Source organism: Musa acuminata, chromosome BXJ2-7 (genome assembly GCF_036884655.1).
Source record: "Musa acuminata AAA Group cultivar baxijiao chromosome BXJ2-7, Cavendish_Baxijiao_AAA, whole genome shotgun sequence".
Lineage (NCBI taxonomy): Eukaryota > Viridiplantae > Streptophyta > Magnoliopsida > Zingiberales > Musaceae > Musa > Musa acuminata.
Window position 1 is genome coordinate 32194751 of NC_088344.1, and position 15250 is coordinate 32210000.

At 30.3% G+C, this 15250-nt stretch overlaps 2 protein-coding genes across 2 annotated transcripts in view; both read left to right on the plus strand.

The window, feature by feature from the left end:
• Nucleotides 1–5915: 5915 nt before the first annotated feature.
• On the plus strand, nucleotides 5916–7143 carry LOC103992330 (F-box protein At3g56470-like). The gene is made up of 2 exons (XM_018828809.2): nucleotides 5916–5980; nucleotides 6069–7143. Exons 1-2 carry the CDS (start codon nucleotides 5916–5918, stop codon nucleotides 7141–7143), a joined length of 1140 nt encoding a protein of 379 aa, XP_018684354.2.
• Nucleotides 7144–14506: 7363 nt separating this feature from the next.
• The window catches only part of LOC135616398 (F-box protein At3g56470-like), a 1223-nt gene continuing 479 nt past the window's right edge, over nucleotides 14507–15250 (plus strand). Inside the window, exons 1-2 of the mRNA XM_065115589.1 lie at nucleotides 14507–14571; nucleotides 14660–15250. The exon at nucleotides 14660–15250 is cut by the window's right edge and continues 292 nt beyond it. Of these exons, the coding sequence (XP_064971661.1) occupies nucleotides 14507–14571; nucleotides 14660–15250 (656 nt within the window). The remainder of the gene's footprint in view (nucleotides 14572–14659) is intronic.

A 15250-nucleotide genomic window follows, 5' to 3' on the forward strand; every position in this document is an offset into this window, starting at 1 on the left:
TCCTTAATCAAACACCTTAACCATATACATTCTTGAGTAAAAGTAAACAAATTTTGTATTTTATTTTGGTTGTAGAACGAGAGATCGATTATTATTTCTTACAACACCGTGAGATACAAGCATAACCATATAAAAAGACATAACAAAAAGTGAATCTATGATTATCCAAATCACCTCCTAAATTAGTATTTGCATAACTATGCAATTCAGGATGAATGCCCTTCTTAAAGTATAATCTCAAATCAAGAGTAGAATTTATATATTTCAAAATTCTCTTTCCTACATCAAGATGTGGCTTCTTTGGAAATTATATAAAATAACCTATAAGACCAATTAAAAATATAATATCTAATCTTGTAATTGTTAAGTAAATGAGACTACTAATAAGCATATAAAAAGATCGAGGGTCAGAAAAAACTTTTTCATCATTACAACTTAACTTTATATTTACATCAAGTGTAGTAGAAACCTTTTTTATTAATTTTAAATCTTTCAATAATTTCTTTTACATAACTTATTTAAGAGATAAATATATCTTCTTTTATATTTATCACTTTTAGTCTAAGAAAAATATCAAGCTCCTTTAAGATTTTTATTGTAAATCAGAGAGAAAGACCACCATGAAGCTTTAAAATATTTATTTCATCATTACCAATAATAATCATATCATCCACATATAAAAGAATAATAACATATAGGCTTCCTTGCTTTTTAATAAATAAGCTAAGTTTTGAATGAAAAAAAATAATCACAGAAATATAAGCATTGAGCAATTTTTCTATACCAAACTCTAGGAGCTTACTTTAACCTATGGAGGGCCTTCATAAGCTTATAAAAATAATTTAATTTAAAATAGAAGTATACCCTAGTGGTTATTTCATATAAATGTCATTGTCAATTTCACCATATAGGAAGGTATTCTTCACATTAAATTGTCAAAGCTTCCATAAAAAATTAGCTACTAGGGCATTCACCATCTTTAACATATGTCATCTTGGCCAAAATGACTAAAAGTTTCCTCATAATCTTCTCCATATTTTTCAAAAAACTCACTTGTGACATGTTTTGCCTTATGACAAATCTATACATCTATCTAACTTATGTTTCACCTTGTAGATTTATTTATAGTAATTGGATCTATATTTATAGGCTTTGACACAAGAACCCAAGTTTTATTTATACGAGGATCTTCATTTCTTCATGTATGACATCCTCTCACATTTTAACACTTTTTGGTTTTATCAAAGCAAGTAGGCTCAAGATCATCAATTGGTTTAGAAAAGAAACAATGATATATGTTTATATTATCTTCGTCTCTATAACATAGTGGCTTGATAATTATTCTTTTTTATCTTCTCAATCATAGAATTTTCTCAATAAATATTATTACTCTCTATCACTTTCACTATTATGATTGATATTTTCAAAAGAAAAAAAAATTTCACCAAATATAATATCTCAATATACTACATACCTATGTGTCTGTAAATCCATATATTTTTAATTATTTTTCTTTTATCATAGCTAATAAAGATGTATTTCTTAGCCTTAGTATTAAGTTTGCTTTTCTTTGAATCTGATATGTGAACATAGCATGAAGAACTAAATATACTAAAATATTTAATATTTGATTTCTTATCAAATATGAGCTCATATGAAGACTTTAGATTGATTAGACTTAAAGAGTTTGATTAATAACATAAGTTGTACATGTCATACCTTCTGCATATAAGGCTTTGGGTAAATTCCACTTATAAGTCTTGATGACATGTCAAAATTTTAATTTTTTCACACCATTTTGTTGTAGTGCATTTGCACAAGTGAGTTTTCTTTTAATGACATGCAATCTGCAAAAGGAGAAGAATCTATCAAAAGTGAGCTCTCTATCAGTATCGATGCATAGCTTTTTAATTTTCTTCCAAGAACACCTTCACTGTTAACTTGAACTCTTAAAATTTTGAAACAAACATATGATTTTTCCTTCATGAAGTATATTAAATGAACTTTGTAAAATTATCAATAGGATAGAGTTTGAGAAAGGCCCATTAGATTAAATAATCTCTATGAAAAATTTGTTTCTCAAAAGTGATTTATCAAAAGGTTGCTTGTGTGCTTTGTCGTATTGATAACCTTCATAAACTTTATTACTACTAAAAGTAGTAAGATTGGGAAGACCATGAACTAATTTTTTTTAATCATAATCTTTAATTTAAAAAAAATTATATGACCAAAGTCTAGCATACCAGATTAATGCACTATCATTTGTACTCATCCTATCAACATAACAGCTCAATGCTAACAAAGTATATAAATCTTTAATCCTTTTACTAGTGTGTACTAAATCTATATTTATTTCTTTTATGTTATGAAAAAATTGGACTTCATTAGAACTAAAAAGAATATAATTTTCAGCATTAACTATATTTGTGATAGAAAAGAGATTTTTCTTCATACTTGAAACATGGTACATATTATTCAATGTAATGGGATCATTGTCTTTCTTTAAGATTATTATAGTGTCTTCCTTCTCTACTTAGTGAACAGTATTATTTGTCATGATGATTGCATCATTACTTTCATATTAATGAATATTGGTGAATAAGATGATGACCATATCTTGAATCAATTATCAAGTTATGTTTTAATTTAATAGATGGCATCCACTATAATTGTTTTAGCCATGAAACATTTACCCTAATCTTCATTATTAGCATTGAAATAATCTTTTTTATTTATAATATTTACTCCTTTAATCTTAATATGATAATTTTTCTTGATATAGCCTAACTTATCACACCTATAACACTTTTCAATTTATACCATTGTTGGAAGAAGACTCTCGCTTGCTATTAGCATCATCCTTCCTCTTTTTATCTTTATCATTACCCTTCTTATTTATAAAATGGGTATTTTCATCTTCCCTAAAACATAGACTCTACAAGTTGATGAGCTAAGGATTCTTAAGAAGCAACAAGATTTTTCAACTATACTAAAATTCATTATTGAACTCATCCTTGAATAAATATAATATAAGAAATATTTTTTTTTAAATCATAAATAATATAATATTTTGTTCATGTATTAGAAATAGACTCATTTCAATTTAAAAGTGATATCTCTTAACATAAATTTTTAATCTTTAAAAAGTATTAAAAAATTAAGAGATCATCTTGGATAGTATTTATTAAATCATTCTTTAAATACTAAAGTTAAGTTACATTCCTTTTGTTAAGCAATGTATCAAAAGTGATCCAAATCTCTAAAATTATTTATAACCAATAATATATTCAAAGATATCATGAGAGATAGAGCTCTTTAATATAAAATCAACTTTTGTATCTAATATCCTTCATCTCTTCATGATGTCTTCATCTACGGCATTTGGTACTGTTGTTGCATCGTCACCAACCATAACTCATAGTTCTTCCCTTATGAAATAGGACTTCAAATAAATTTTCTAAATCTCGTAGTTAGATTGATTGAAAAGTTCAATACCAAACCCATCAACTCAACTATTATAATCTATAGTAAAAAGAAAAAAAGGTTATCTTCTTTACCAAGGAGATCCTGAAATACAAGTTACCACCTTTATAGCTCTAATACGATGTGAAGAAAGTAAAAAATCATATGCAAGTGTAATCCTTTTTCAAATAGCAGTAACAATGTATTACTATCCCAAGATCAAATCAAATAGAAGAAGAAGAAACTAAGATAAAAATAATAAAAAAGGTTATATTGAACTTCTCAGAAAGAAAAACACTTCTAAGATTATGAATTACTCTTTGACTTAAGTCCTATATGACTAAACACTTTAGACTTCGAATGAATCTACACATATAAACATCATCTATTTATAGGTATAGAATAATAATTTAAATCAAGAAACCCATATCTCTAAAATCCTATCTAATTAACTTATTAAAAGATAAAAGATAATACTTAAATGGTAACAATATAAATTGTAATGTTATCCATTAGGACAAAAATGAATAAAAAATTGGAGGTCATTCATTTCTCTAAATCCTATTAAACTTATGTTTTAACAAACATTACTTAATAATGAGCATATTTTTTTGTTTAAATAAGCATAGAAATTTACTAGTAATTAAAAATAATTCTAATTTGATTAATAGAAAGACAATGAGTTTTATCATTTTCATTTAAGATTTTGATTATTATGCATGGATTGTAGGACTACCATCACACATTCTACTCGATTAGTCTTGACCATAGTTCCGAAACTATCGATTCAGGTTCTAAAACCATCGAATCCGATTTTTCAAAATCAGATCTCAAAATTGAATTGCCTAAGGTCGATTTTGGAATCAAAACTGAAACTATCAGTTCCATTTCAAACCGTTAAATATTTTATTATTTTTAATAAAAAATAAAATCAAAATATAAATTATTTATAATTTTAATTTAAAAATTAAAAATAGATGTAAATATAATGAGTATAATAACATAAAAAAAATTTCATTAAATATATAAAACTATAATTAAATAAATGATGCTATTAAGATTTGAAATAGATTTATGGGATTTAAAATTATTTGTTTAATGACTATACCACAAGCACTGTAATGGTTATATTTCTATTTTTATTATATTTAACCGATTTAAAATTGGAACCATTGGTTTGAAACCGAAATCATCGGTTCTGATTTCTCAAAATCAGGAACGGGACCAGAACAGCTGATTTTGATTTGGTTTGAAACTGGCGAACTATCAGATTAGTTTGATTCTGATTTAACTCTAACTCAAATCGAACTATGATCAAAACTATACCGGATCATGTGGAAGGAAGACTTGTGTCCTCTCATTGTCCAAATATAGTATCCGAATTTGGACCAAGATGTTTTGCTGAAGTTTCAGTTGATTTTTTTGATGGATGGGAAACCCAATGCGATTTGGAGAGCCCACTATTGGTAGGACATATTTAATTGAGCATCAAATTTGGAGGAGTAATGGCACCTGTCATGTCATTCCAATGATATCAGCAGGAGCTATTATATTTGTGCATGCTGTATGACACCATCAATGATATTATATTTGTTATGAGCATGTATATATCTTATTACGGGAAAAGTCATTCTCTTCGGGAATTAATGGGTCATTGAGCGCGTGATATATCTCTCGCTTGGCAAGGAAGATTTATTCTCACTGTAGCCATTGAAAGATATCACACCATTTGTAGAGAGATTTGATGTAACCAAAAGTTCGGACATTGATTTGTTAGTCACAATTGATGATGGATGATTGAATGATCGTCGTATTATCACGTAAATATTGTCATATGATGTGCACCATTCACAAATTTATTCTCTCTTATTTCCTTCATTGAGATCATGTTAATGCATAACATAAATAATATTTATGAATTATATTTAGCTATTTATTTATCACAATTTTCCTTTGAATTATTTCCTCTTTTTTTTACTAGGCATTTGTGCTCATATTTTTTACCTTTTGGATCGCAGTAGGATTCTATTGGTCTCCTGATCTTATATATGATATTTGGAGAAGCATTAGATGAGAGTTCGTATAGGATTATGATTATTGAGAATCAAAATCATAATTATGCCAGCAAAAAATAAATGATTAGCTGGCAGAAAATATTTATGCCAGCAATTTTTTTTTTGGAGTTTTATGATTATTGAGAATCATGTATGATATGCAAAGTATTAAATTTCAGATTTCTATAATGGATTGCATACTTCTCTCCATAAATCAAATAACAAATTATTATGTTTTGTATTAATTATAAAACATTTTATAAATGTTAAGAAATATACTATTTATATTTTATACATTCAATACAAACAACCGCACGATCGTATATAAGCGATCAGTGAAATTTATTATTCCTCTAATACAATTTCCTTCCAGCGGTTAATGACTAAGCGGTGACAAAGATGACGAACAATGCATACGAATTGGACCCCGATTCTAATGCTCCTCCTCCTCCCAATCCACACAAGTAAGCATCCTCCTCTACATCGATTAAACAATGTAGATCTGCAGTCACTATACAAATTACTTCTCTCTATGCTTTTCTTCCACCGTAGATCTGCAGTCACAACCGATAAGAAGCAGAAGAGGGAGATCGAAAGTGAGACTAGGCCAACCAGGTACATTCCAATCGATATTGTGGAGTCTCTATTGACGTCGATGAACCCCAAGGATGCCATGCGCCTTAGTGTAGCATGCAAGGATTGGAGGGCCACCGCCCCGAAATTTGACCCGACGATGTCGAAGACCCCATGGCTAATCACCACAGAGTTCCAGAATCTTACCTGCAGCCTGCGGAGCGTCGTAGACAAGGAAGTCACCTTCAAAATCGAGTTACATGGCTACCCAGTGACAAGGACCTTATTCTGTAATTGCTCGCACGGTTGGCTGGTTGTAAATCCTTCCAACTACAGTCGGATGCTCTTGCTGAATCCCTTCTCTAGGGCGTGGTTGCAACTCCCACCTTGTTTGCTTGAACCCAACTTTTTCCTATGCATGTCATCAGCTCCGTCGAACCCCGATTGTGTCCTTCTTGCACGTGACTCCATCAATCAACTGTATGTTTGGAGGCCGGGAGACCAGTCCTGGACCTTCGAGAAAGACAGGGTCGAACTTTTCGATACGATTATTAGCTTCGAGGGGCAATTCTACACATGGAATAACCATATTGGGTGCTTAACGATCTTCCGAGTTCTTCCTCTTCGGCTCAGGAAGCTAATGTTGCCATGTCCCATCGATCGTTCAGACTATTTTAATAGTATCACGTCATTGGTTGAGTGTGGCGGAAACATATTGTTGGTCTACGTAATGGAGCATGCCGATGAATCCCTGGTCGTCGTCTTATTTCAACTAGATCTAGAGAAAAAGATGTGGATCAAGTTGGAGAGCTTGGGAGATCGAGCACTGTTCATGAACATTCCTTTTAAGCATGCATTTTCGGTCTTGGCTAGTGAAGCTAGATGTTGTGCTAACTGTATCTATTTCACTCATTTCTGGCAACTATCTTCACATGTTGAATTCATTTCCTACAACATGGATAGCCATAGCATCGAAAGATTTCCCAAACTTGTCAAACACGGACGACAACAATATACTTATAGCCAGTTCTGGATCACCCCAAACTTGAGTTGAAAAGAAAGAAAGAAAAGGAACTCTTTGTACCTTGCAACGATGAAATATTATAATTTATTTCTTTATCTTAAAAGAAGAAATTTGTGGCCTTTGTCTCAGATTTTACTTGCAAGTAGTTGTGTGTTAACAGTCATATATTGTGACCCCAAGTATCATTATGAATCATGCTTTTGCAAGTTTACACAGTAGGATTACGACGATGCTCCTCAAATTACTGCTCAAATCTCCACACCTGTTATAAGAAGAAGAGGAGAGGAGAATAGAATATGGCAACCAAGAAACCTTTGCCATATATGTGTTTGGTTTCCTTTAATTTATAGATGCCCCCTATCAACTTAACCATAATTGATCCTACCTTATTGGGTATTTGATCTCCATCCAACTACCCAAGTCTCTTAGATTAGTAGATCTCTATCCAATAATATATTATTGGCTCATATTAGATCTCATCCATAGGATCCAATAATTCATGAGCTTATTGTATATCCAATAAGATAGAAGTTCAGACGGATATCTTATATTTGAACCTCCACTTGTCGCAACGCCTGTCATATGTGTGTGACCCTCTAGGCGAATATCGAACTAGCCATAAGTCATACTTATCAGAACTCTTTTTGGCTTAGTAAATTATTTTTTTCATAATAATTCACTCGACTTATCGATTGTGGACATACTAGTCCACTACGTCGCAGCCCCTAAATGATACAAGGTCATCCAATCTATTAGACTTATCTATCCTCAATTACTATATATCTATAATCTCACATCCATCTAATACCTCAAAGACCATATACCGAGCATGGTACTATTAGGCCCATACAGTTTCTACTCGAGTCTCGCTCTAATCGAATTCTCCCGGAGTACTCTTTCTCTCTCAATTCAAATGACCCTGACCAAGGATTTATCTAAGCAAGAATACATGAGATATTCCTCTCATGACATCGAGAGTGGATAATCCTCTATCAACACTCAATAGTCCTCGTAAAATTGGTCGCCACTTCCGATGACCGGTTATGCTAGATCTAAAACTTTCAGGCCTATAAGTCTAGTATCAAAGAGTAGAGTACTCATACATGACATCCTTGATGTCTCAAGTCTAAAGACTACATACACTACTGAGACGACGGAATCATTGTTTGACAATAAGGCATTATCAACCATCTAACATTCTGTGAGCGGATCAATTAGTGAACTCATTCTCCAATGAGCATCTGCACTATATCTCTAGTGTCTCCATATGAACAACTGTGAAACCAACTGCCTCTATCATATGGATGGGTATATAGTACATCAATCTGTCTGATTATCTCAATGTTCCTCTCGAGTAACTTATGACCAGAATTATTTATGGTTTGTGTTTAAATATGAATCGGTCTCATTATCGTGATATTATCACGATCTGATTCTCATTGCACAGATCCATGGATATTACAATATATATATATATATATATATATATATATATATATATATATATATATATATATATATATATATATATATATATATATATATATATATATATATATATATATATATATATATATATATATATATATATATATATATCTATGGATCTATGTAATGAGAATCATAAAGTGATAAAATATCAAAATATAATATGTAAAAAGAATTCATACCATGTCACACATGTCATCACTCACATGATTGGTTTGTAGAGCACCTATAACTAGTACTATGAAGCTTTAAAATCTTTATTTCGTCATTACCAGTACTAATCATATCATCAACACATAAAAGAATAATAGCATATAGGCTTCCTTGCTTTTTAATAAATAAGCTAAGTTTTGAATGAGAAAAAAAAATAATCATAGAAATATAAGTATTAAGCAATTTTTTCTATACCAAACTCTAGGAGTTTACTTTAACCTATAGAGGGTCTTTATAAGCTTATAAACATAATTTAATTTAAAAATAGAAGTATACCCTGGTGGCTATTTCATATAAATGTCATTGTCAATTTCACCAGATAGAAAGTTATTGTTCACATTAAAATTGCCAAAGCTTCCATAAAAAATTAGCTAAAAGGATAATATATGTCATCTTGGCTAAAAGGATAAAGTTTTCTCATAATCTTCTTCATATTTTTCAGAAAACTCACTTGCAATAAGTTTTGCCTTATGACAGTCTTTATATCTATCTAACTTATGTTTCACCTTATAGACTTGTTTGTACGTAATTGGATCTATATTTGTAGGCTTTGACATAAGAACCCAAGTTTTATTTATACGAGGGTCTTCATTTCTTCATCCATGACATGCTCCCACATCTTAATACTTTTAGTTTTATCAGATCATCAATTGGTTTAGAAAAGAAACTATGATATATGTTTATATTATCTTCATCTCTATAACATAGTGGCTCGATAATTATTCTTTTTTATCTTCTCAATGATAGAATTTTCTCATGATAAATATTTTTACTCTCTATCACTTTACTTCACCATTAGTGTTGAAGAAATAATAGAGTAGATATAAATGAGGAATAAGATAAGCTAAATTCCATAAAATCATTAGATGATAAAGTAAACTAGCATGTTTCGAACATATATCACTTTCACTGTTATGATTGATATTTTCAAAAGAAAAAGAAACTTCACCAAATATAATATCTCAATATACCACATACTTATGTGTTTATGGATCCATACATTTTTAATATTTTTTATTAATAACTAATAAAGATGTATTTCTTAGCTTTAGTATTAAGTTTGCTTCTATTTGAACCTGATATGTGAAGAAGAACTAAATATACTAAAATATTTAATATTTGATTTCTTATCAAATATGAGCTCATATGAAGACTTTAGATTAATTAGACTAAAAGGAATCTGATTAATAATATAAGTTGTACATGTTATATATTCTGCCTATAAGACTTTGGGTAAATTCTTTGCATAAGGCCAATAATTATAAGTCTCCATGACATGTCAAATTTTCAATTTTATCACACCATTTTGTTGTGGTGCATATGCATAAGTGAGTTTTCTTCAGATGACATGCAATTTACAAAAGTTGAAGAATCTATCAAAAGTAAACTCTCCATCATTATCGATGCATAGCTTTTTAATTTTCTTCCAAGAACACCAACTTAACTCTTAAAATTTTAAAACAAACATATGATTTTTCCGTCATAAAGTAGACCAAATGAACTTTGTAAAATTATCAATAGGATAGAGTTTGAGAAAGGCCCATTAGATCACCGTAAATAATCTTTAAGAAAAATTTGTATCTCAAAAGTAATATATCAAAAGGTTGCTTGTGTGCTTTGAGCGTATTGACAACTTTCATAAACTTCATTACTACTAAAAGTAGTAAGATTGGGAAGACCATTAATTAAAACTTTTCTGTATCATAATCTTTAATTTAAGAAAATTTATATGACCAAAGTCTAGCATACCAGATTAATGCACTATCATTTGTACTCATCCTATCAACATAATGGCAAAATGCTAACAAAATATATAAATCATTAATCCTTTTACTAGTGTGTATTAAATCTATATTTAATTCTTTTATGTTATGAAGAAATTGGACTTCATTAGGACTAAAATAAATATAATTTTCAGTATTAACTGTATTTGTAATAGAAAAGAGATTTTTCTTCATACTTGAAATATGGTACATATTATTCAATGTAATAAGATCATTGTCTTTATTTAAGATTGTTACGATGTCTTCTTTCTTGGTGAACAATATTATTTGTCATGATGATTCCATCATTACTTTCATGATAATGAATATTGGTGAATTTAGTACGATTACGAATAAGATGATGACCATATCTTGAATCAATTATCAAGTTATGTTTGAAGTTAATAGATGGCCTTCACTATAATGGTTTTAGCCATGAAACATTTGCCCTAATCTTCATTATTAGCATTGAAATAATCTTTTTTATTTGTAATATTTTCTCCTTTAATCTTAACATGATAATTTTTCTTGATGTAGCCTATCTTATCACACCTATAACACTTTTCAATTTATACCATTATTTGAAGAAGACTCTCGCTTGCTATTAACATTATCCTTCTTCTTTTTATCTTTATCAATATCCTTCTTATTTATAAATGAGCATCTTCATCTTTCCCTAAAGCATAAACTCTGCAAGTTGATAAGCTAAGGATTCTTAAGAAGCAACAAGATTTTTCAACTCTACTAAAATTGATTATTGAGCTATCATTGAATAAATATAATATAATATATATATATATATAATAAATAATAAAATATTTTATTCATGTATTAGAAATAGACTCATTTGGATTTAAGAGTGATATCTCTAAACATTAATTTTTAATTTTTAAAAAATATTAAAAAATTAAGGGATCACCTTATATAGTATTTATTAAATTATTCTTTAAATACTGAAGTTAAGTTATATTATTTTTGTAATGCAATGTATCAAGAATTATCCAAATCTCTAAAGATTATTTACAACCAATAATGTATTCAAAGATATCATGAAGATATCATGAGAGATAGAGCTCTTTAATATAAAATCAACTTTTGCATCTAATATCCTTTATCTCTTCGTGACATCTTCATCTACAGTATTTAGTGTTGTTATTGCATCATCACCAACCACAACTCATAGATCTTCTCTTATGAGATACGACTTCAAACAGGTCTTATAAATTTTGTAGTTAGACTGATTGAAAAGTTCAATATCAAACCCATCAACTCAACTATTATAATCTATAGTAAAAAAGAAAGTTATCTTCTTTACCAAGAAGATCTTGTAATACAAGCTACCACCCATGTAGCTCTAATACGATGTGAAAAAAGGAGAAGATCATATATATAAGTATAATCCTTTTTCAAATAGTAGTAACAATATACTACTATCCCAAGATCAAATCAAATAGAAGAAGAAGAAACTAAGATAAAAATATAAAAAATTATATTAAACTTCTCAAAAAGAAAACACTTTTAAGATTATAAATTACTCTTTGACTTAAGTCCTATATGACTAAACTACTAGTCATAGGTACCCAACAAGCCAATCATGTGAGTGATGACACGTGTGACTTGATACAGAATCTTTTTGCTTATTATATTTTGATATATATCACTTTATAACTATTGCATATATGTATATATATATATTGTGATATCCTTGGATTTGTGTAATGGGAATCGGATCGTGATGAGATCACGATAATGAGATCGATTCACCTTTAAACACAGATCCTAAATAATCCCAGTCATAGGTTACTCGAGAGGGACATCGTGATAACCGGACAGACTGGTGTGTTGTATACCTGTCCATATGATGGATGCAGCTGGTCTCATAACTACTTGTGTAGGGACACTAGGGATACAGTACAGGTGCTCATTGGAGAATGAGTTCACTGATTGATCCGCTTACGGAATGCTGGATGGTTGATGATGTCTTATTGTCAGATAGCGATTCCGTAGTCCTAGTGGTGTATCTGGTCCTTAGACTTGAGACACCAAGGATGTTCTGTATGAGTGCTCCACTCTTTGATATCATACTTATAGGTTTGGCTATCCCAGATCTAGTACAGCTGGTCATTGGGAGTGGTAGTCGACCTTACGAGGGCTATTGAGTGTTGATAGAGAATCATCTACTCTCGGCGTCATGAGAGGAATATCCCATGTATTCTTGCTCAGACAAATCCCATGTATAAACAAAATCTATTTATAGGTATAAAATAATAATTTAAATAAAAAACCCCTATTTCTAAAATCATATCTAATTAACTTATTAAAAGATAAAAGATAATACTTAAATGGTAACAATATAAATTGTACTGTTATCCATAAGCACAAAAATTAATAAAAATTTGGAGGTCATTTATTTCTCTGAATCCTATTGAACTTATGTTTTAACAAACATTACTTAATAATGAGCATATTTTTTTTGTTTAAATAAGCAGAGAAATTTATGAGTAATTAAAAATAATTCTAATATAATTAATAGAAAGACAATGAGGTTTATCATTTTCATTTAAGATTTTGATTATTATGCATGAATTGTAGGACTACCATCACACAATCTACTCGATTAGTCTTGACCATGGTTTCGAAACTATCGATTCCAGGAACCATTGATTTCGATTTTCCAAAATCAGATCCCAAAATTGAACTGCGATTTTGAAATCAAAACTGAAACTATCAATTTCATTTCAAACCGTTAAATATTTTAGTATTTTTAAATTACAAATAAAATCAAAATATAAATTATTTATAATTTTAGTTTAAAATTTAAAAATAGATGTAAATATAATGAGTATAATAACATAAAATTTTTTTTGATTAAAAGTATAAAAGTATAATTAAATAAATGATGCTATTAAGATTTGAAACAGATTTATGGGATTTAAAATTATTTGTTTAATGACTATACCACAAGCACTGTAATGGTTATATTTATATTTTTAGTATATTTAACCGATTTAAAATTGAAACCATTGGTTTGAAACCGAAATCATCGGTTCTGATTTCTCAAAATCAGGAACTGGACCAGAATCATCTCGAGTTGATTTTGATTTGGTTTGAAACTAACGAACTATCAGATTAATTTGATTCCGATTTAATTCTAATTCAAATCAAACTATGATCAAAACTATACTCATTGTCCAAATATACCTGTTATAGTATCTGACTTTGGACCAAGAAGTTTTGCTGAAGTTTCAGTTGATTTGTTTGATGGATGATTTAATGATTGTTATATTATCAAGTAAATATTATCATATGATATGCACCATTCACAAATTTATTCTCTCTTATTTCCTTCGTTGAGCTCATGTTCATGCATAACATAAATGATATTTATGAATTATATTTAGCTATTTATTTATCACAATTTTCCTTTGAATTTTTTCCTTTTATTTTACTAGGCATTTGTGCTCGTATTTTTTTACCTTTTGGATCGCAATAGGATTCTATTGGTCTCCTGATCTTATATATGATATTTGGAGAAGCATTAGATGAGAGTTCCTATAGGATTATGATTATCGAGAATCTAAATCATAATTATGCCAGCAAAAAATAAATGATTAGCTGGCAGAAAATATTTATGCCAGCAAAAACAATTTTTTTTGGAGTTTTATGCTTATTGAGAATTATGTATTATATGCAAAGTATTAAATTTCAGCTTTCTATAATGGATTGCATACTTCTTTCCATAAATCAAATAACAAATTATTATGTTTTGTATGAATTATAAAACATTTTATAAATGTTAGGAAATATACTATTTATATTTTATACATTCAATACAAACAACCACTCAATCGTATATAAGCGATCGATGAAATTTGTCATTCCTCTAATACAATTTCCTTCCAGCGGTTAATGACTAAGCGGTGACAAAGATGACGAACAATGGATCCGAATTGGACCCCGATCGTAATGCCCTTCCTCCTCCCAATCCACACAAGTAAGCATCCTCCTCTACATCGATTAAGCAATGTAGATCTGCAGTCATTTTACAAATTACTTCTCTCTATGCTTTTCTTCCACCGTAGATCTGCAGTCACAACCGATAAGAAGCAGAAGAGGGAGATCGAAAGTGAGACTAGGCCAACCAGGTACATTCCAATCGATATTGTGGAGTCTCTATTGACGTCGATGAACCCCAAGGATGCCGTGCGCCTTAGTGTAGCATGCAAGGATTGGAGGGCCACCGCCCCGAAATTTGACCCGACGATGTGGAAGACCCCATGGCTAATCACCACAGAGTTCCAGAATCTTGCATGCAGCCTGCGGAGCGTCGTAGACAAGGAAGTCACCTTCAAAATCGAGTTACATGGCTACCCAGTGACAAGGACTTTATTCTGTAATTGCTCGCACGGTTGGCTGGTTGTTAATCCTTCCAACCACAGCCGGATGCTCTTGCTGAATCCCTTCTCTAGGGCGTGGTTGCAACTCCCACCTTGCTTGCTTGAACCCAACTTTTTCCTATGCATGTCATCAGCTCCGTCGAACCCAGATTGTGTCCTTCTTGCACGTGACTTCATCAATCAACTGTATGTTTGGAGGCCGGGAGACCAGCTCTGGACCTTCGAGAAAGACAGGGTCGAACTTTTCGATACGATTATTAGTTTCGAGGGGCAATT